The following is a 23,166-nucleotide window of genomic DNA, read 5'->3' on the forward strand; positions in this document are numbered from 1 at the left end:
GATATGACGTTTGCAGCCTCTTTCTGCGGCCGATACCACAGAAGAAGAAAAAGGAAAAAAAGTGTAAACATTATGAGGGCTCGTACGTCCGTCGTTGCTGTTTATAAACACCATCCGATCGCGGATTTTAATGGATATAATTTTTTTGTGAACGGTTCAAAAGGCTATAAAACTCAAAACGCTGGCAGTGGGTGAGTACCTTATGAATAAACTCTGGCAGGGAATGTGTTAAGAACGTTTCATGAATCTGACTTGACTTTTCTTAGGAATTCACTTAGGAAGAAATGTAAGAGGAAACATTAGGAACTTATTGCTGCATGAGGCCCATTGTGTTCCAACCTGAAGCTGGTGTCTCCATCATGGATGTGTGTCTGTTTCTCATCCTCCTCCATCTTCTGACCACCTGAAACACATGTTACAATGTAGACATTTAACCTCCTGAAACACATGTTACAATGTAGACATTTAACCTCCTGAAACACATGTTACAATGTAGACATTTAACCTCCTGAAACACATGTTACAATGTAGACATTTAGCAGATAAATAACCCACAAATACATTAAAACAGATATTTAGAAACAATAACCCACTTAACCAGATAATAGAGATTTTTTTTTTTTTCCTGACATAACAAATCGACACAAAGACATTCTAATATATGTTTTAAATGTGATTTATAATACTAATGGTTCATTATAGGTGTAAATAATGGTGGTATTGATTCCATATTGATTCTGCTCTATCAGATGCTCTCATACAGACAGGCTTAGAAGTGTAAAACCAGAGAAGATGAACTCTAGTCAACAAACGAGCAAAATGATCACAAAGTAGACACGTTACAATGTAGACATTTAGCAGACACACTTATCAGTTCAAACTACTTAAATGTAGTATTTTTAATGAACATGTTTCCATCGTGTCGACCCTTTTGAAAGCTTCTTCAGAAAACACTGATAGAATCTGCAGCCTTCATCACAGTGGCGTACCCACTGTAGAGGCCAACTAAGATCTTGCCTCCCCTAAAAGACCCAAATAACCCCAAAAGGTGTCATTGCGTGCTTAATATCCTCAAAGTCACGCATCCAACAAGCTTTGAACTGAGCAGATTGGACCTTCTGTTCCAGAGATAATGGCCACAACATCTTGAAAACGGCCACTTTTGCCGGTTTTCGATCGACGATTTTCCATTGAGTTGAAATGTCTTTTTTGGCGGTAATAGAGGGGGGGGGGGTGAAAAATCTCGCCTGCCCTAAATGTAAATCCTGGGAACGCCACTGCTTCATCATCACAAAAATACCTTTTCAGCTTCACAGTCTCACTGGGTACGAGCTGGAGAGCTTCGGGCCTTCATTTATCAACGGAGCGTAAAAAACGTCTTATATTTTTCCATATATTCGGCCGTACACCAACGTCAAAGTCATATTTATCAAAGGATCCTATAAAGCTGATCCTAGCGTCCTATCAGGTCAGAGCTTTGAAAAATCTCACGTCTGAAAACGAGCGTCATTTAAATTACACGCCCGTAAATATTCACAAAACGCCCCGACTTCACGACATGAAGAACCAGAATACGACCCAAAAAAAGCATGAAAAGCCAACAAGAAAGAGTTTGTCTTTCATGTAATCCGTAGCGTAGCGGTACAATCTTTGTTGTCACATAGGTAGGCTTGTAGCCTACATGAATGACATATTATGATACCAATTACATCACCATGAATGGAATACGTTTGTATACCCATTTATTTAACCCATACTGAGCAGTGCATGTTCGAGTTACACTAAATAAAGCAGTCATGAGACTCGGGCGGAATGCAGTGATCCCGTGCTGCGACTGCCGCCACGTTAATATTGGAGCGTCGGGTTTATATCCTTAACCCAGCCAGGTTGTGTAGCCTACATAACTCTCTATGTCATAACTCCATAACATAGGACAAGCTACTGTAAGTTTGTAGACCTCACTGTCCATGAAAAGATGGTCGGGACTCCCGAAAATGTTCTTGCAGAAGCGCTCGTATATTTTGAAAATAGCAGATCTACAAGCTCACAACGCGTCGCTATGCGACCCGCTGTGGGCTTGCAGATCTGCTATTTTCAAATAGCCAATGCAGCCAGATCTGCAAGCTTAACCAAACGACTGTTAAAGCAGTTTGTTTAAATTAGTTTATAAAATGATATATTTTCACAGGGATTATTTATTAGTGTGATATATATATATATATATACAGATGTGCCACTTCAAAACTTCACATGTCCTGCCATCGCCAAGACAGTAAATTTTCAGGGGATTCCCAGGGCAATAAGAGGGACAAAGAAGGGCATTTAAAATGCTGAAATATTTTGATGATCACTGCTTTTATGATGCTAATTAATTTGAGCAACTGGTCAAATCACCTTTCGCCTCATAATGAGTCTGACACCTTATTCAACACACATTCTTTTGTTCTCATGTATATGGATGTCTGTTGAAGGGAAAAACGGGGGTGTGTAGTGACAACTTCCTTTCAGGGGCAAAACAGTGCATTTTAAGGGCAGAAAAGGGAGGAAAAAAATGCATTTTCAGGCCACTTTCAGGGAAAGAACAGTAACGTGTGAAGTTTTGAAGTGGCACATCTGTATACACATTTTGGAGTGGATTATGTGTCCAGATGCCTGTCAGACAGACAATGCTGCACCACAGGTCTACAATGGAATAAACGGGCGCAGCAAACGCCAACAACTGGTCTCGACCAGACATGAAATCTCAGCGTACGGTAGGATGAAGCCCACGTCAGGATATATTGATAAATGCCGAAAGTTGCGGTGATCTTGCCGTAATGCCCATTATTTGGTCTGCACCGCGTTGATAAATGAGAGCCTATGCATTTACACACAGACAGAATACTGCAGCAGCCTACATGTGAAGAAGGTTGATGCTGCATCAACAACGCTCTCTGGATAATAACTGTCTGTCTGAAGCTCACTCTGTGTCTCACCTGTCAGTCCTTGTGTAAATCTCCCCGGCTGGTCTCCAGTGAGAGGCTGTTACCATCAACCTGATGAGGAAAGTCCAGATACATGACTGACATCCCTGTAAGATCAGAGAAGATGAAACAAACAAGGTAAACAATCACATACATCAGAGGTGATGCAACTCTGATGATGTAGAGGACCATTATATATTTACACACTCACTACAGAGCAGGGGTCAGCAACCCGTGGCTCTTTAGTTCATCCCTAGTGTCTCCCTGTAGCTTTACAAAAACTATATGGAAATGAACTGTTTTGTTAATTTGTATTTATCGTTGCTGTAGTATGCCACATACATTCTTACGTTTTACAATATAATAAAAAGTTGTCAATATTTCTATCAACTAAAAATTGCATCATAGCCCGCGACACATTTATAGGCGAGGAGCCAGACAGGTGGGTTGTGTAAACAAACCGGTGTGATTCCTAATGAAAATACATTAAAAAATAACAGAGAATGTAATAGTTTATGGACAGAGTCGTGTACTTTCACTGACAATACTGCTGGATTACCTGTATGTTTCATTAACATGTATTTGTATTCAGTCATTTTGATAGGCTAATATAATAGCCAATGTTCACTTCAATATAAAGCTCAAATATATTTGCGGCTCCAGACAGATTTTGTATTTATTTTTTTGGTCCAAAATGTCTCTTGTGACATTAATTGCTGAGCCCTGCTCCAGAGGGACACATTACATATACTGTCGGGCAGAAACCTATTATCTCCATATATAAACTTTTTTTCGTAAATTAATGCTGTACTTCACCATTCTATGTCACATAAAAATAGCAAAAATAGCAGATCTACAAGCTCAAAACGCGTCGCACTGTGACGCGTTTTGAGCTTGTAGATCTGCTATTTTTGCTTTCTTTTTAATTGGAATCCAGATTTTTTGTTGCTATTTTTGAATTGGAAGGTGGGGCCACATGCGGCCCCCACCTTCACTTAAAGGACAACTTTAGTTTGCTACAACCAAGGTTTATATTTTAGCTTGTAATTAAAGTAAATAAAAGATGAGTGTTATTTTTTTTACTGCTTTCTATAGTTTTTGCAATTTTTGCGATATTTTTTACAGTGGGCGGGGCATTCTGTCCGGTGGCTAAATATGTATTTTTTACACAATAAAAAAGGTCCTGTGGTCTTTGATGGTCAGATGTGAGTTATTGGGGGCTAGAAGAGCTACTGTAAATAATAATAAAGAAATCAATGGGTTATTGTGTAAAAAAGACATATTTATCCACCGGACAGAATGCCCCGCCCACTGTAAATAAGATCACGAAAATTGCTAAAACTATAGAAAGCAGTAAAATTAAAATGTTTTAACACTCATCTTTTATTTACTTTAATTACAAGCTAAAACATAAACCGTGGTTGTAAAAAAACAAAGTGGTCCTTTGTTTTGCACCTGTCTGTGCGTCCCACAGGTTAATATCAGAATAGTGATTTATTATTGATTTCAGCTGTTATGATTCTAAACATGTAAACATGACCCACTTTAATGACTTCAGTCTATATTAGTAGCTGAATGACTATATTGTCTTTTTATGTCCAATGTATATATATTTAAGTTCATAAAGTTAACATAAGTATAAATAAATGCATTTAAAAAAATAATAAAAAAAAAAACACAGGATTCCAATTCAAAAATTGCAGATCTACAAGCTCAAAACGTGTTGCAGATCTGCAATTTTTTGCTACTTTAGCTATTGCTAAAGTACTTTAACTTTACTTAAGTTATTTTTGCTACTTTTGTGTGACAGAGAAACAAGTTAAAATACAGAGAGAGAGAGAGTATATATAATGTGTTCCTCTGTAGTGAGTGTGTAAATATAGTGTCCCTCTACATCATTAAAGTTACATCTGACTTATAGCTGTAGAATACAACTCTCATACATATTTATGATTCATTTATGATGTTTTCAATCAAACGTCACAATCATAAATACGTCTATGAGAGTTGTATTCTACACCAGTGGTTCTCAAACTTTTTCATGTCAAGGACCCCCAAATTGACACTTATTACCCCACGGACCCCCATTTGAAAAGATAAGGGACCCCCATAAGAGAAGGTATTTACAGCTCTCTAGCAGTGATTCTCAACCATTTTAATTTCAAGGACCGCCAGTTTGACATGCATTAGGGCTACGGACCCCCATTTAATGGCATTTATATCTCTGGGACCCCAATTCATGTTGTAAAATCAATGTTAACTTAACTCTGAGAGTGTACAAATGGAACCAAATGGACCCCGTGTACACTCTTAGAGTTACAGACCCATAAGGGTCCATTTGGTTAATTTGGGGACCCCCTGGAACTCCCCCGGATCCCACTTTAAGAACCAATGCTCTACACTACAGCTACCCCTGACTTACATGATGCTTTATCAGCACTTTGCTTTTGCTACTTGTGTAACTTTATAATAAAAAGTAAAGTGATGTATGTAGATATGAGGTTTCTGTCAGACAGAAACCTCATATCTACATACATCACTTTACTTTTTATTACACAAAGTTACACACAACACGTAGCAAAACACATTACTGTTTGCAGTGAGTGAATATCATAACAATAATTATAATAATGTGTGTAGTGAATGTAAACAGTGTTAGCATGTTAGCAGCTACAGACATCATACTTACTGTAAACAAGCTGCTCTGCTGTTCAACTTGTTGATGAACTGTCTCAGGCGAGAAGGTCCAGTGTTGCCAGTTTTGCGAGAAAAACAAGGAAACCAGCTCTATTAAACGGATAAAGGAAGAGTGGGACCTCCATGTAAAACTGTCTATTTTGTCCAAAATGTTAAAACATGTAATATTATAAAAATAGTCTTAAGTAAAGTAAAGCAGGCATATAGTTGATGTGAACGTGCACGGTACGTTACATTATTATTAGACTTAATGTTATCCTTCAACTTCTTGTTTTTGCCCCAAAATGACTGGATATACAGATTGTGTAGCAAAAAGAAATATGAGACTTGATGACCAATGATCCACTCTATGCTTAAAAACACACACACACACACACACACACACACACACACACACACACACACACACACACACACACACACACACACACACACACACACACACACACACACACACACACACACACACACACACACACAACCCACTAGGACTAATATTTACAAGCAACTTTACAGAAAAAACAAGCTCAGTCTACTTATAATAAGCAGACATGGCAACGCTGATTCCCACTTTCTGCACAAGTTGTGTCACGTGACCCATTGTCTTGTATTGGTTGGTTAGTCAGATCAACATGACACGGAACAGGAAGGTACAGGGAGACCGGATTCTATAGGGACACACATTGGGTGTTACCATTGTTATGGTTGAGTCACGTTGAGACCAGGTTCTATAGGGACACACATTGGGTGTAACATTGTTATGGTTGAGTCACGTTGAGACCAGGTTCTATAGGGACACACATTAGGTGTAACATTGTTGTTGAGTCACACTGAGGTCTGTGAGCAGAAAAACATTTCACACACTGATGAGACTTTAGACAAGAGGGTAAAACGTGTGTTTGTTTGTTTGTGTGTGTGTGTGTGTGTGTGTGTGTGTGTGTGTGTGTGTGTGTGTGCGTGCGTGCGTGCGTGTGTGTGTGGGTGCGTGCGTGGGTGGGTGCGTGCGTGCGTGCGTGTGTCACTGTGGCTGCTCGCCTCACTACTCCTTAGGATGGCTTTAATCAGGCCTGGAATTCTGTCATTTTAATTTTAAACAGAAATAATTCAATTGATAATTATTTTCAATACATAGTATAACTATCTGTGATAATATGTAAATAATAAAGCTATAATGTTTATTTCACTAAATATTTTGGTAAAATATAAATGACTAATATGTGTCAAAACTTCACTCTGAACTAATCAGTCACTGGACTCCTGAGGATGGGGGGGTTCAGAATCAAGGTCACTGTGACCTCAGGTCAGATACTTCTTTGAGGGTCAGAAGGTCAGTGATGGACAGTGAGTGTTATCTCCATAGACATTAGCCAAATTCCATTCCCCAAAGCTCGGTCACTCGCTCACTCTCCTCGCTTCCTCCACTCGCGCCTAAGCCCCGCCCCTGCGAGGAGCCGAGGATTATTTGCGAGGACGAGTGGTCGAGCGGTTTCCCTCAAAGGATCAGAGACTGCACTCAGCAGCGTTATTTCAAAGCGACGGCAAATTCCGCGATCACTTATGACATCTCACACAGCTGGACCAGAGCCGTGGATGAAAATATACATGCATAGAATAATATGCAGGTATATAATAATTATACAGAATATAAGAATAGACAATTCATCAATGTGGATGAATGGCCACATCGTTATCTTTATAGTTAACATTGTTGTACAAAGCCATTTATTCCTGAAATAGTGAATGAAGCGCCAGGATGAGCAAACTTACATTTATGAATTTAATCCTGACCTGTCCCTCTTTTTGCTCGTACAGTCCCCAGAACCCCAGTACAAAAATGTACTCCATGAAGTGTAGATGTGTGGCAAAAAGGAAACGTCGCAGCCGAGGGGTGCGCAGAAAGGTGGATGCATATTTATAGCAGAAACAGCTTCACATTTAACTATAGCCATACTCATTCAAATCTGAACAGATTCTTAAAATGTAAAATTCTCTATTAGCTGTGAAGGGTCTTCTTTCATGTGTATCAGTCATGATTGTTTCGCCATCAAACAATAACAAGCAAAAAGGAAATATCGGCGGGTCCTTCTTCTCCATTGCGCTGCTCGATTAATCAGAGAGGAAGGTGCTCTGGTCAGATGAGACTAAAATTGAACTTTTTGGCCACCATGTTTCACTGTGGGGATGGTGTTCTTGGGGTGATGGGATGTGTTGAGTGTGCGCCAGACATAGCGTTTTCCATGATGGCCAAAAAGTTCAATTTTAGTCTCATCTGACCAGAGCACCTTCCTCCATACATTTTGGGAGCCTCCGACTTGCCTTTTTGCAAACTCAAAACGTGCCTTCTTATTTTTAGCTGAAAGTAATGGCTTTCTTCTGGCCACTCTTCCATAAGCTCTATGGAGTGTACGGCTTATTGTGGTCCTATGGACAGATACTCCAGTCTCTGCTGTGGAACTCTGCAGCTCATCCAGGGTTACCTTTGGTCTCTGTGCTGCCTCTCTGATTAATGCCCTCCTTGCCCGGTCCGTGAGTTTTGGTGGGCGGCCCTCTCTTGGCAGGTTTGTTGTGGTGCCATGTTCTTTTCATTTGATTATGATGGATTTGATGGTGCTCCTGGGGATCATCAAAGATTTGGATGTTTTTTTTATAACTCAACCCTGACTCATTTCACTAATTATATGACTTCTGAAGGTAATTGGTTGCACCAGAACTTTTTAGGGGCTTCATAACAAAGGGGGTGAATACATATGCACATGCCAATTATCAGTTCTTTATTTTTAAATATATATATTTCTAAACTAAGACTATTTCGTGCAGATTCATCAAATAAAATTCTGAATAAAAAACATTTAAATTACAGGTTGTAATGTAACAAAATAAGTAAACAGCCAAGGGGGGTGAATACTTTTGCAAGGCACTGTATAAAGGTAGACGCCTCCTTCGGCTCTGAAGCGTTCGTATCGCGAACGGTCTTTTAGTAGCGGGGGGCGGGGCGGGTGCGGGGAGAGCCAGCCGAGCTGAGTGAAACGAGTTGGGGAAAACGCAGTCCCCACAACATCATTTACTATTCTGTGCCTATCGGACATAACTCGGACGGCGCTTAGTCGACTAGCAGACCATCGGCCAGTCGTCGCGGGCACTCGCGCCTGGAGGCGCTCGGGCGCGACTCCTCGGCCTCAAGCTCTGCTGAGTCGGCGCGCCTCCGTCATGGTCCAAAACTATACTTTATCGGCGGAAAAAAGTAGTTCGCGGTTGTTGAAAAAAGTATTGTCCCAAGCGGGAGTCGAACCCAGACTGTCAATGCTAATGGATTGGGAGTGTAATGACTAGCGAGGTGCGCCACTGAGGCCGGTGCTGAGATTGGGTATTTGGGCTGGATTAGAATGTGACAACCCCCAACGTTCCCAACTCTTCTAATGTAGAGTGAAAGAAGCACCGCCCTGTAGAGGGCGGGGCTACTGAGACCGGCGGTAAATAAACTGTTCGCGTTCGTATCTCGGGCGCGCTTCCTTGTTCCGCAGGGCTAGCCTTCCACTTCCTTCCGCTTCAGCAGGGCAAGCTGGAAACTTCCGTGTGCGTCACAGAAGGGGAGGCGTTCGGTAGGCCAATCAGAGGCAGGTGGGTTTCTTAAGAGGCAGCCGCGCAGCAACTATTCAGTTAGACGCGCTGTGATTGGCCGGTAGTTAACGCGATGTGATTGGTCAGTAGTCAAACAGCCCTGCGGAAGAGCCTTGTATTGAGATACCAGTCGCTACAATGAACTGCAGAGGCCAATGAGTTATCTAGGTTTCTATATCTATGCCCTCCGACCCCAACCCTCCGGCCCCAACAATGGCCGGCGCTACCAAGTCACACATGTTGACGCCCCCCCCTTTTTTTTTGGTACACCCTATATATCTATAACTATATAACTATAACTATATAAACTATACACACTATAGGATGCCAGATCTACATCAATGACCTGACATCCGTCTACATAACATGATATCTAAGTTACATTTTTTTACATGACTTTAGTTAATTTTTCACAATTTCAAATGTAGTATTTCTTAAGTATTAATAATATAGATTGTAGATTGGCTATTTTCACTTTTTTTAAATTGCTTTTAAATAATACATTTAAAACAGAACAGTTTTGGACATACAAAGTCTCCAACGGACAGCGACAATATAAAGCCTATGGTCCTGCATCAGTATATCACTCCGTTTTAGCAGATTCCATTCCAATTGGCTACTATGACTGCCTATGAATTTCATGGGCCTGGGATTATGTATTTCGTGTCCATCAGAGCGATGAGGTTACAAATATGTGGTTCTTCTTAGGCAAGGGGATAATAATTAGTACAATATAATAACTAGTACAATAAATAGTAATGTGAAGATTGGACAGTAGGATAGTATGAACATGCAAATAGTATAATAGCCCTTCTGGACTCATAACCAAGATAATTCTAACATAACCATCACTGTTGTGTTATAATGTTGATTGCTGTATACACAGCAACTTATGGTTGTCCTTCATTTTGCCATACAGAGCTTTTGCACTTTTCAGAGGATCCTGTTGTATCATGGCCTGCTGCGTTCTTCATAACCTTTGTCTAGCCATTGTAGCCAGTAAGGGTCTGGAGGCCCTGGCCTGCAGACAGCCACTTGGCCTTTGATCCTCACCTTCAACACTGAGGCATAGAGAGGATGGCGCCTGAGGAACATAGGACCTTTATAGAGGATGGAGTAATCAGTGACTACTTACACCTGAGTAATTGGGGCGTGGACACAGAACCCTGAATGGAGACAGGTCTCCCTGTTACACGTAATTCACATTTTGGAACAGAAGTTAGCAGTTGTTGGCAATATAGTATGAATGTCACACAGGCTGGTCTTGTTTTGATTCGGTACAGTGGTGAGATGCTCATAGCCTCCAGTACAAACCGATGGGGCAGGTGTCAAGATCTACAACATGATTAGATATTCTTTTTTTCCACAAATATGATTAGACCTAAAATCACTGTCACCATTTGTCACTTAGTATCAGCAAAAGGCTATTGAAAGGCGTCTCCATCATAAAATCCCAGGCAGATTTTTTTACCCAGTGCGTCCCTGTCTATGATATTCAAGCATCTGGCTAGAGCACAGTGTCCCAGAGTCTCAGCCTGGTTAAAACAATGTCTTCCCTTCACCCTTCTTTTTTTTTCTTAAAATTATCATCGGCTGTCATTGCCCAACCTGTTACCGATATGTTCAACATCTCCCTATCTAGCCAGGGCCCTTAAGTCCATTTTTATGTTACAATCTTTCACTTTGTGATACAAGCGCCAAATTTGGCCTAGGACCTGCTTTTGCACAAAAGCCTGTTAGCCACGCAAAAAAAAAAACAATATGGCTGCCATTTTTCAAAATGGCTGCTGGCGAAAGACATTTTTGCGAACGCGGAAGGAGGCGCGGCGCCTCCGCCCAAGTGGAGCCTACTATGAAACTCTGCTCGGCTTGTGTCTCTGTCTGTGTGTGTGTGTGTGCAGTATGTGTGCACTGCCTGCACTGCCTGTGTGCAACCGACAGAGTGCGCCAGAGTGCAGCTACAGTCAAAACACACACACACACACACACACACACACAGTCCGTAAATACACAATATTTTCGAGCTGCGTTCGCTTCCAGCGTTCGCGCGTCTTACTTGTATGTGTATTTTGACCTGGATTGTGATTGGATTTTGATTATTTTGGTATCAACATATAGTTTTGACTCCCCCCGCACCCTCCCCCCGTTAGCTATGCGAAAGAAAACAACAATATGGCAATATGGCTGCCATTTTCCAAAATGGCTTCAGGCAAAAGGCATTTTATGTGTATTTTGACCTGGATTGTGATTGGATTATCCAATTTGGATTATTTTGGCATCAGAATATAGTTTTGACTCCTCCCCGCCCCCTCCCCCCGTTAGCCACGCAAAAAAAAAAACAATATGGCTGCCACTTTCCAAAATGGCTGCTGGGGAAAGACATTTTATGTGTATTTTGACCTGGATTGCGATTGGATTTTGATCGCCATTCCCAGCTGGCAGGGCTCTCTGTATGCATTTGACATACAGTTGCCTGGCTTCAGACACGGGCAACTTGATAAGTGGCATGCTTCACCTGATGTGCAAGAGATGCCCTTGTAAGTGGAATGGCATCATAGGACCTCTGCTTCCAAGCAAACAGGTAAAATCTTGCATCATCAACCCCATCACCAGTGCTGTTCTTGTCATGCACTGTTACTGGTGGGTATTGACTGAGCTTCTGGAAGACACTTTAGGCCACACTTACCGGGTTTCTGTCTTTTTGCCTTTTCCCACAAAAGGCTGACACGACCTCACATCCAGTGAAAGCGTGAAAGAAAAAGATGCCAATGGATTTTTCAGGGTCTAGATTCTTCACTAAATCGTGAACTGGTAACCAACAACAATACAGTACAGTACAGTGCTGTTCAATAACAATACAGTACAGCACAGTACTGTGCTGTACAATAGCAATATACAGAACAGTACTGTACAGTGCTATGAATAACAGAACAGTACAGTAGATTAAAGTACAGTGCTGTACAATAACAGTACAGTACTGTTTTGTAATGTGTTAGTTTGTCCTGTTTTAAGTGGTTACTTAGTTTTTACTTTACTGTTGTGTTTGTTTTATTTTGTCGTAACGTTTCCTGTCTTGTCTCGTTACCTTGTGATTAGTTTTATTTCTCCACCTGTGTCCCGTTAGTCCAGTGGTGCGCATTCTGCGCAACCTTTTTACAGTACACCCTCAGAAAACATTTGGATTATCCAATCACAATCCAGGTAAAAAAACACATAAATCATATTTCGCCGGCAGCCATTTTGGAAAATGGCTGCCATATTGTTTTTTTTTGCGTGGCTAACGGGGGGAGGGGGTGGGGGGGAGTCAAAACTATATTCTGATGCCAAAATAATCCAAATTGGATTATCCAATCACAATCCAGGTCAAAAACCACATAGCATGTCTTTCGCCGGCAGCCATTTTGGAAAATGGCAGCCATATTGTTTTTTTTGCTTGGCTAACGGGCTTTTGTGAAAAAGTAGGTCCAGAAGAAACTTTGTGGAAAATTTGGCGCTTGTATCACAAAGTGAACGATCGGGTCACTAACAGCCCCGGCTAATCCACTCAAAGTTTACCTGAAGAGTGGAAACAAGCAAATGTTTCCCCTCTTCTCAAGGCTGGCGATCCTTGTGATGTAAACAACTATAGGCCCATCTCTAACCTCTCCACCTTGGCAAAGATCTTAGAAGGCCAAGTATCAAATCAGGTAAAGGTTTTTCTTGATTCATATTCTATTTTAAACCCCATGCAGTCAGGTTTTAGAGCAAAACATAGTACTGTAACGGCATGCCTTAATGTTATCGATGACATCAGGGCAGCCTTGGGTAATAAATCTTTTTGTGCGGCCTTATTTATTGACTTGAGTAAGGCCTTCGATACCGTGGATCCTCACGTATTGCTCAAGGTCCTTTCTAAAGCTGTTTTTTGTCACAATGTGCTCGGATGGTTCAAACACTATTTATTTGGCCGCACACAGTGTGTCAAATTTGGCGATACCATTTCTGATTCCATCACCCTTGAGAAAGGAGTCCCCCAAGGCTCCATTCTTGGTCCATTGCTTTTTATTTTGTATGTCAATAATATTTGTAGTCAATCTAAGCTATTTGTCCCAAATCTCCAAATAGTACTGTCATTATCCCCCCAAACATCACCACTTTGGATGGAGTAACCATCGAATGGGTGGTGCTTTATAAATATCTGAGAATTTGGTTGGATAATAAGCTAAACTTTAATCACCACATTGAAGCACTGGCTAAGAAGTTAAAATTCACAGCTTATTTATAGAATGAAGTCCTGTTTTTCTTCCGCCTCACGGAAAAGGCTGGTCACTGGCCTGTTTACTCGACTACGGCGACATTGTGTATCGATTCGCCTGTCCCTCAACATTGGGCAGACTTGATCCCCTTTATCATGCTGCATTGAGGTTCATTACCAGCTCCACCTATAGGACACATCATTGTATTATGTATTCCTTAGTAGGGTGGTCCTCCTTAGCATCTCGCAGGTTGCTACATTGGTACACTTTTATATATAAAGCCATTCTTGGAAATTCCCCTTTGTACATTTGTTCAAAATTTGAACTTGTCCAAAATTCACTTAACCTCAGATCAAATGCCTGGATGCGTTACGTCGTACCCAATATTAAATCTGAGGCAGGGAAAAAAAAAACTTGCGTTTTTTGGGCCTTGGTCGTGGAACGATCTACAGACCAGATTAAAATTGGCTTCTCTGATCCCTCTAGTGAGTTTTAAGAGGATTGTCATGGGCACACTCTGCAGCCATTGCTCCTGCTTTGACGAGTAGCAAATGCTGTGATCTTAGTTTTTTTGTTGTTGTTATTAACCTTTTAATAGTCTGTATTTGGTGCTTTTTAGACTCTCTCTGAGCCTCCCTTGGTAGTAGGTTTTTGGTATTACGGATGTCATATGTTTGTCTTTGTCATGTCATGTATTTGTTGTTACTGGGTAACATGTATTTGCCTCTTCTCTTGGCCAGTGCACACTCGTAAAAGAGACTATGGTCTCAATGTGATTTTACTGGTTAAATAAAGGTTAAATAAAAATAAATAAAAAGAGTTCACAGTACACTCCTTTTTTAATAGATGGCTGTACAGTAAAATACAGCCTGCCCTTTTCTCTTCTGCCCACTCTTTTTGCCACTGGATCTCTAGTTGTTCTCTGCAAAGGCTAAAGAACTCACATTTTCCTAGTTGTGATAATAATAATAATAATACATTTTATTTGTAATGCACTTTTCATTCACAAGGAATCTCAAAGTGCCACATGGTAAAACATCATCAATGATATAAAGTTAAAAAGCAGGGTTTAAAAACAGATGTGACTAAACAACAATTCAACATGAAAATGCCCTCTGAAACAAAAACGTTTTCAGGCCTATTTTAAAAGAGTCCAGGGTCTGTGGTGCTCTCAGGTCAATAGGAAGGCTGTTCAACAGGGCGGCGCTGCCGAGCAGAAGGCCCGGTCACCCATAGTAGCCAACGTAGATTTGTACCAGGGACATCGAGGAGGAATCTGCTCGTACATCTGAGGGTGCGGGTGGAATTCTGTGGGGGCTTAATTAATTCCTGTAGGTAGGGAGGGGCATGTCTATTTATGCAGTTGTGGGTGATCAGCAGGACCTTGTAGTCGATCCTAGCTGAAACGGGGAGCCAGTGCAGTGAGAATAGGACCGGTGTTATGTGATCATGCTTACGCACTCTCATTAGGACCACAGACCCCAGAGTGCCCAGGTACCCACACACAAAAAATACATAATCTCCCAGATCTAGTCAGTGCGGGCCCACTTTTCCAGAACACTGGCCACCTCTAGTGCGAAGCTTGCTTCGGTTTGGAAAAGATCACGTGACAAATTATGTCCGAAGGAGCAACTGGTTCATTTCCTCGAACTGGTTTCAGTTTCCACAGATCGGCTGCCGCAAAGATATTGCAGGGACTACAGAGTATAGCTTGCTGTAACTTGCTCTCTTGGCATGGCCCGCTCCACACCGGGTTGATAGATAGGGGGGTCTTAAGTTCGATCCCGGGTCACTGCACTTGCTCTCTACATTAAGTGACAGTGGCCCAAGTGAAACAAGGTTCAGTGGTTCATTAAAGCTTCATTTGCCATCACTAGAGGCTGCTAATCATTAATTGCATAAAACAAAGGGGGCCGAATGGACTTACAAACTAGGTATTCATAATAGTACTTCAGTACTCTATTTGAGTGTGTGCTGGTATTCAGGCGGATACTATATATATATATATATATATATATATATATATATATATATATATATATATATATATATATATATATATATATATATATATATATATGTATATATATATATATATATGTATATATGTATATATATATGTATATATGTATATATATATATATATGTATATATGTATATATATATATATATATATATATATATATATATATATATATATATATATATATATGTATATATATATATATATATATATATATATATATATATATATATGTATATATGTATATATATATATATATATATATATGTATATATGTATATATATATATATATATACATATACATATACATACATACATACATACATACATACATACATACATACATACATACATACACACACATATATATACACACACACACTGTACATATGTCTTGTTTTTCATAGCAGTAACATGTAAGCTGATTGTATGACGTTATGTATAGTAGTTTTTATATCTGTCTGTTATCTTAAATGTCATCATGATGTGAGTGCGTGGGATCTCATTTTAACAAATTAAAACAAAGACAATGTGCTTTTATGAGCGATCCAGTTTAGTAGACCTTGTATTGTTAACTATACTTCCATGTACTGTTTCCATGTCTTTCTATATAAAAGTGATTCAATCAATCAATCACTATCCCATAATATCAATGTAAAAATTCATGTTACAATTTACAATGTAGGCTTTTATCAGACACACTTAATCCAGTGATTTACAGTAAGCAGGTTAACATAAGATAATACATGAAATGCATAGAAATAGTAATCTAGGATCATAGGTAAACCAAGAACCTATCATCAGTAACAGTATAATATCCAAACATCAATAATTGAATCATCATTGAAACTATACACACTATAGGACAGGGGTAGGCAATTGAGATAAGCCTAGGGCCAATATCACTCCCAGACATTCCATCGCGGGCCGGGCCTCCCCGCGAACATGCATGTGCGACCCGAACATTTTTCGGGTCTAACTCGGTCTAATTTGGGTCTAATTCGGTTCTGTTTGACCAATATAAATCAACATTTTTTCCGGTTTAAATATCAGCACAGGCGATTTTTCTGGTGATTTTTTTTTTCTTCTCCATTTTCCTCTAATCTAGCTATAAAATGTTATAAATCCTTTAAAATGCATCGTGTTTATGAGTGCATGATTTCAAAAGTGGGTTCAGGTTCTATGAAATAAGTATTTATAATTATTTTAACATTCATTTTTTTTTTTTTATAACACTTTTCAGTAAATCATTCATACTGTATCTTTCTGTATTTGGATATAATAGATATAATAGCGGCCTATATGTGAGACTATCGGTCTGATACTGTATAAAAATAAAATCCCTCCCCCCAAAAAAAAATCTAAAAATATTGTTCTAAAAAAAAAAATTAAATTCTCAAAATTATCTCACGGGCCAGATATTATTTCTGGGGGGCCAATTTCGGCCCGCGGCCCGCCTATTGCCGACCCCTGCTATAGGATGCCAGATTAAAAGTGGCTAGTCTACACAAATCTATAATATGAATGTAAAGACAAATTCCATAATATCAATGTAAAAATATATTCCATAATGTCAATGTAAAAAAAAATATATATATATATATATATATATATATATTTTTTAATGTTTATATACAGTTTTTGGGTTGACCAGCTGCAGAGGGAGCTACTCCGGTGGGATACTATATTACATACATAAGCCCTTTATATTTATTTTGTTGTGTATCAAGTGTCGCGCTGAGGCATGAGACATTAGGCTACAGTGATTCTGACCTGATTCAGACGTTACGTTACGTTGCACTGTGTTTGGATCATGATTTCATGCTTTGGTGTGCAGAAGAAACTGAAATGCTGCTCCCGTAGATTTTAAGCTTACATGCTTTCGCTGTGAAAGGACATTGGATATTGGTTGTGAAAGGACATTTGGTTTAAACTCTAGAAAAGCATTCTGTGTGGCCTCTGCTCTCCGCCACTTAGACAGGACTGTTACAGCAGGCGGAACCTGGTTGTTGGCTCAAAGTTCCGCCATTAAAATAGGGCTCTAGATAATTTCTACAAAATAAAAGGAACATAGCTGTATAGCTGTAATAAGTACAATCTTATTACAACAAATGGACCAGGAAACACAAAATGTCAGTAGAAAATAAAGAACACAACAGGGAGGCACATCCTGACATAAAAGCAATATTTTACAGTAATTATCCCCAGCAGGTTGAAAGGCCAGGAGGCATAGATTATGTTTTTGCTTCTGTCCATCCGTCTGTCCGCTCGCCCATATACGACTGACCTCGGACATGTGCTGGACTGGCGTGAAACCTTGCCATGCACATTCCCAGTCCGACAAGGATAAATCATTGTCTATGGTTGGCTTTCAAAATGTGCGGGAGGGGCCGTTGCATTGAATCATGAAATCATGTCCAATCTACCACAAATCTAAATTCATACAGAGTGCCCTCAGTCTTATAACTGAAAGGTGTCTTTCGGCATTCGGCTTTGTCGAGCGTCTACACGAACACACATGGCCCGTGTTCAGGGGAGGGAAGCCGGACGGGGAGGAGGAGGAGGAGGAGGGTGATATCGGTCATTGCACATACTCCTACAGGCTGGGGGGGGGGGCAGCATATGTCAGCGGGGAGTGTTTGGCCGGAGGAGTAGGACGAAGGCTCTACTCCTCCTGGTGGGGGCTCCTCATTGGCAGGTGAGTCAGTAGGATAGGACAGCAGTGACAACACAGACATGTGTGTGGAGAGGAGTTAATTGGCATAACGACTAAATTGGGGAAAAGAAGGGGTAACAAAATAATTGGCTACTCTAAAGAAAAAAAAAATAATGGTGTCTTTCACAAAAGACTTTCACAATTATACAGAACTGACATCTTCTCTTTGAGTACTGGAGTTCCAGTCTTGTTCTTGGGCAAACTTGTCTCCAACCAGACCAGGAAACATCTCCACCAGGTCAATGTGAGCTGCATCCTCAGCACTGTGAACACACACACACACACACACACACACACACACACACATACACACACACACACACACACACACACACACACAATCACTCAATGGCAGGGTTGGGAAGAAACGGATTACATGTAACGCCGTTACGTAATCAGAGTAAAAAAAAAAACTTAACGGTAACGTCTTAAAGTACATTTTAAAATGTGTAATCTGGATTACAGTAACGGGAGTGTTGTAACGGGCGTTACATGAGGATTACATTCTCCCCTTCCCCTCATTAATTTTACAAACAAGTTATACATTATTATAACACCAAACAACCACCTGCAAGAGCGCACACTTCGCACAGACAGCAATGGATTGGAGTTGAGCGCAGCGCGTCTCTCTGTGTAAAATCCTCACAGTGAGACTGGAGGCTGCTGCGTCAACAGCGGTGTTGCCAGACTTTGCGAGAGAAATAAGCAAACAGGTCTATGAAAACAAGCCCAAAAGAAGAGACTATAAAAGGCCACATGATCACTTCAAAGCTATATATGTCGTCCATTAAACAATGTGCATATTTATAAATGTTGGCTATTTGAAAATAGACGATCTACAAGCTCACAACCGTTCTACCATTATTTACAAGCAACTTCAGAAAAATTTGCCCAAAGTGGCTTATAATAATCAGACTAGGCAACACTGCAGACATCGTGGGTCTCTTTTTAGTCCTCTTTGCAGTGATGTTCCTGCATAAAAGCCTTTAATCTTAACCTTAAACTGATCAGATGGTTTGGTTAAAGGGACTATAATCTATTAAAGTGTCTTTCTTTGGTTCTGATTGTTACTAGGTTCTGATAGTAACTTGGTATATTCTGTTTATTTTATCTAGTCTATGTATAGCCTTAGGGAATATAGTCTGTGCCTGTAATTTTATTTATTTTATCTAGCCTATGTATAGCCTTAGGGAAGGGAACAGAGGCTGTAAAAGGCTGTAACCCTAACCCTAAACTAAAGGCATTTAGTGTCTTTTTATTAAAGGATAGCATTTTATTAGGATTTATTTATTTTTTGTAAAGGTCAAATAAAATGAGGATTTCTATTTAAAGAGTAGCCTACGGTATAAATATAATTGTATAGAGCTGAGTTCTTTGAGTCTTTACTGTCTAGTCAATGTTTTAAACTCATGCCATGTCAGCCAGGAATGTCAAAAAGAGATTTTATTTGCCACTTTGACCACACATGGATGGAGTTTAGATCCCATGGGGACGGTTGTGTTATTTAAAATGAGCTAGTGTTGGTTGTCAAACAATCAAAATGGTACTGTAGGTCAAGATGCATTTTCTTATGATCTGTTAATAGTTGACACAATGACTCTACAATAATTGAACTGTTCAGAGGGGTCAAACAACTAAATTACCGTAACCATATTTCTGTTGTCCTTATCTTAATTTCATAGGCTCAACATTTTTGTCTATCAATGGTAAAACTTGTATTATCTAATTAAATAGAGTTTTGCTTAAAAGTAATCCAAAAGTAACTGAAAGTAACTAGTAGTTACTTTTCAAATGGAGTAATCGGGATTAAGTTACTGACTACATTTTTTAGCAAGTAACTTGTAACTGTAGGGGATTCCTTTTTAAGAGTAACCCTCCCAACCCTGCTCAATGGTAATAGTATTTGTAGTAGATAACAGTAGCACAATTTAAAATGTGCACCCTATGGGAAGAAAAATAATGAAATCTGTGTGTTTGACTAGGGTTTGACTGGAACGCTGCATTACTACAATGACCATAATGCTTTGGTGCACTGCCCCTCCTTGTGGCAGGGGAGGTTCTATGTGGGTGTGATCTCCAACAACAACATTCAAACAGCATGCCAGTGTTGCCATGTCTGCTTATTATAAGCGGCTTCTTTCTAAAATGTAGTTGATATTTGGGCTGGTTTCCAAATGTTTTGATTGTTGTTTAAACCAGTGGTTCTCAAACATGTTCATGTATTTTTCCACAGTCCCCCATCTGAAATTATAATTTGTGCCAGGGAGCCCCTACCAAATATGTGTCACAAATATTCCACATTTTGCACTTTTTCCCCCTCAAGAATTTTTTGTAAATAGCAGATCTACAAGCTCACTATGGGTCGCGAAGCGTTGTGAGCTTGTAGATCGGCAATTTTCAAATATATAATATCCCATGTCTAGGTAAAGTGCTCTTGGCCTAGTTATCTTCTTTTGGGCTTGTTTTCATAGACCTGGTTGCTTATTTCTCTCACAACATCTGGCAACACTGGCTGAAGAACGTGTACCTCGCACACGTTCATCTAGTTACATATATGTCCAAGGACTCGTTAGTGATGTCATATCACTGACAAATCCTTGGTATCTTTATGCAGTTCTACTTCCGTGTCGCATAGTAGTGACATCACTGTCAAATCCTTGGTATTGCATCGCAAGTTTGCCACAGTTCAGAGTTTGAAGGAATGTAGAATTATGTGCAGGATGTAATTGGTATACAGATGTAAGGGGACTTCATTTAATTGACTACATTTGTTTTATATATTCTATTCTAAAATAAAAATCCTTTCTCTCACACTTATGCCAGTGATCACCCTCCCCAGGCTGTGCCAATGTTGGCACCGTGCCTAAGGTTGCCTACCCTGCTCTAGGCAATCTTAATATAGGATGCAACTTACTGGTGCTCATGGAGGTCGTGCATGAAGTGCAGCAGTCCAAATGAGTTCTCAGGGTAGGACTTCAGTCCATCCATCTTCTGGACCAACTCAGATGGGAACTGGAAAAACATAACACTTAAACATCAAATAGACTTATGTGTATAGCATATTTCATGCACAAAGTTAATCCAAGGCATTAAAACGTATCTAAAGAGAAATAAAGTATAGAAATAACTTATATTTTTTTCTCACACTATCAGTAATAAAGTCACCTTGTGTTTCCATGAGTTGAACTGTCCCTGCTCAGCATACTGGTCTAATGCTCTGATGAGGTCATCATCTGGACAGCTTACTACTTCCTCTTCATTTTCAATCCTTATCAAGTACTCTACTCTCCTGGAACATAAATAAAGACTGAAAACATTAGGCTAGAACTAACCTAACCACTGGATCAAACTTAATATGAGATGAAATAATGTTTAGATATCACTGAATTATGAATAATAAGGACATGGAAAATGTTTGACTGTTTCTATCGTACCTTTGGTTTGACCAGAAGAAGGGATGAGCCAAGCATTTCTCCACTGTAGGTCTTTTCTCTGGATCTGCATTGATCATCCACTCAATGAGATGCTTAGCATCCTCATCCCGAACAAGATCCAGGTTGTAGATTCCCTCATAAATGTTGCTTTCACATCTAAAGCTTTGGGCAAAAGGATGGTGTCCTCCAGACAGGATGTAATATATCAGCATCCCAGCCACCTTAAGAATGAAAACAATCTGGATATCACTGCTTCTTTTATAAGGGATACAACCATGTTCATTCATCACTGAAGTCTCAACCACATTAAGAATGAACATGAAGTATGTAAGATCATATTTATGTTGTTTTCATTCATTAAATACTCATGTAGAATAAATAACAACCTGGATGTCACTGCTTCTTGTATATGTGTCATCCATCACCGGAGTCTCAGGCCCCTTAAGAATTAACATAAAGTATGTAAGAACATTTTATCTAATTTGTCTCATTAATTAAATACACATGTAGAATAAATAACAACCTTATCAGGGTTTGTTTTATCCTTATCTCCAATCACCGTCTCCTTAGCCATCCAGCATTGCTTTCCTGCCCCCTCTCCTGTGGTGTGTGTTCTTCTTTCTGGTGGTTGGATTATTCCAAAATCTGCTAATCTTGCTTTTCCATCAGTATCTGCAAGGCACATTGTGTAGATCCATATAATACATGGTTTTAGACTGGGAAAAACAAACAAACAAAAAAACCCAGCAAATGTTGTTTATTGTTTGTAGTTTAATGTTTTCTTTTGTGTTTGTATCTTACCAATCAAGACATTCTGGGGCTTGATATCCCGATGGAGAATTGGAGGATTCTGACAATGAAGAACACTTAAGCTCTGAAGAACCTGCTTTGCAAGTGGTTTCCTCTGCATTTCAGAAAGGTTGTGTTCATTGATGCATGTTTCCAGGTTGTATTCACATAACTGAAGAACAAGGTAACCAAATAACTCATCTTTTTCCCGATCAACATATTGTACAATCGAAGGATTGACAAGCTGGTCAGATCCTTCATCATACTTCAATTCTTCATAGTTGAATATACCCATTCTCTTCACTGCGACTTCAGTGCCATCATCTGTTAACCCCAAGAATACCACAGTTCCATTATTCCCCGTTCCGATGAGGAATTTCCTGTGTTTCCCGAACAAAAAACGGCCAACTCTGATAACTTCCCTGTCATCAATGTTTGCAAGCTTCTTATACTGTTGCCTCCATCTTCCACTGGCTGGGTTCCATTTTCGTGGTTTTGGTGAAGTGGTGCCATCCTTCTGATCCCTGCTACGCCCTGCACACACACACACACACACACACACACACACACACACACAAGTTTTAAAACATTGAGCTCAGTTGAGCTCCAATTTGTGATTGGCTAGGGCCGATGACGTAGATGTCTGATTGGCTAGGGCTGTACTCACACTTTCAAAAGACTGTCAAGCTT

At 39.9% G+C, this 23,166-nt stretch overlaps 2 protein-coding genes across 3 annotated transcripts in view; both read right to left on the bottom strand.

Annotated features, from left to right (window-relative positions):
- The window catches only part of LOC311049959 (actin, cytoplasmic 1-like), a 54,646-nt gene extending 48,956 nt beyond the window's left edge, over nt 1-5,690 (bottom strand). For both annotated transcript variants that reach the window (XM_084063922.1, XM_084063918.1), the window contains exons 1-3: nt 5,653-5,690; nt 2,976-3,070; nt 340-403 (exon numbers count right to left, since the gene is read on the bottom strand). The gene's annotated coding sequence lies outside the window, so the exon portion shown is untranslated. The remainder of the gene's footprint in view (nt 1-339; nt 404-2,975; nt 3,071-5,652) is intronic.
- A 10,379-nt stretch (nt 5,691-16,069) lies between these two features.
- Nucleotides 16,070-23,166, bottom strand: part of LOC311051093 (uncharacterized protein) — a gene marked incomplete at its 5' end in the record, with an annotated part of 64,831 nt that continues 57,734 nt past the window's right edge. Inside the window, 7 exons of the mRNA XM_084065486.1 lie at nt 16,070-18,516; nt 21,168-21,265; nt 21,419-21,542; nt 21,688-21,908; nt 22,074-22,127; nt 22,211-22,359; nt 22,489-23,010. Coding sequence (XP_083921612.1) covers nt 18,396-18,516; nt 21,168-21,265; nt 21,419-21,542; nt 21,688-21,908; nt 22,074-22,127; nt 22,211-22,359; nt 22,489-23,010 — 1,289 coding nt within the window. The 3' untranslated portion in view covers nt 16,070-18,395. The remainder of the gene's footprint in view (nt 18,517-21,167; nt 21,266-21,418; nt 21,543-21,687; nt 21,909-22,073; nt 22,128-22,210; nt 22,360-22,488; nt 23,011-23,166) is intronic.

This window comes from Gymnoscopelus microlampas, assembly GCF_963454915.1.
Source record: "Gymnoscopelus microlampas genome assembly, chromosome: 8".
Classification (NCBI taxonomy): domain Eukaryota; kingdom Metazoa; phylum Chordata; class Actinopteri; order Myctophiformes; family Myctophidae; genus Gymnoscopelus; species Gymnoscopelus microlampas.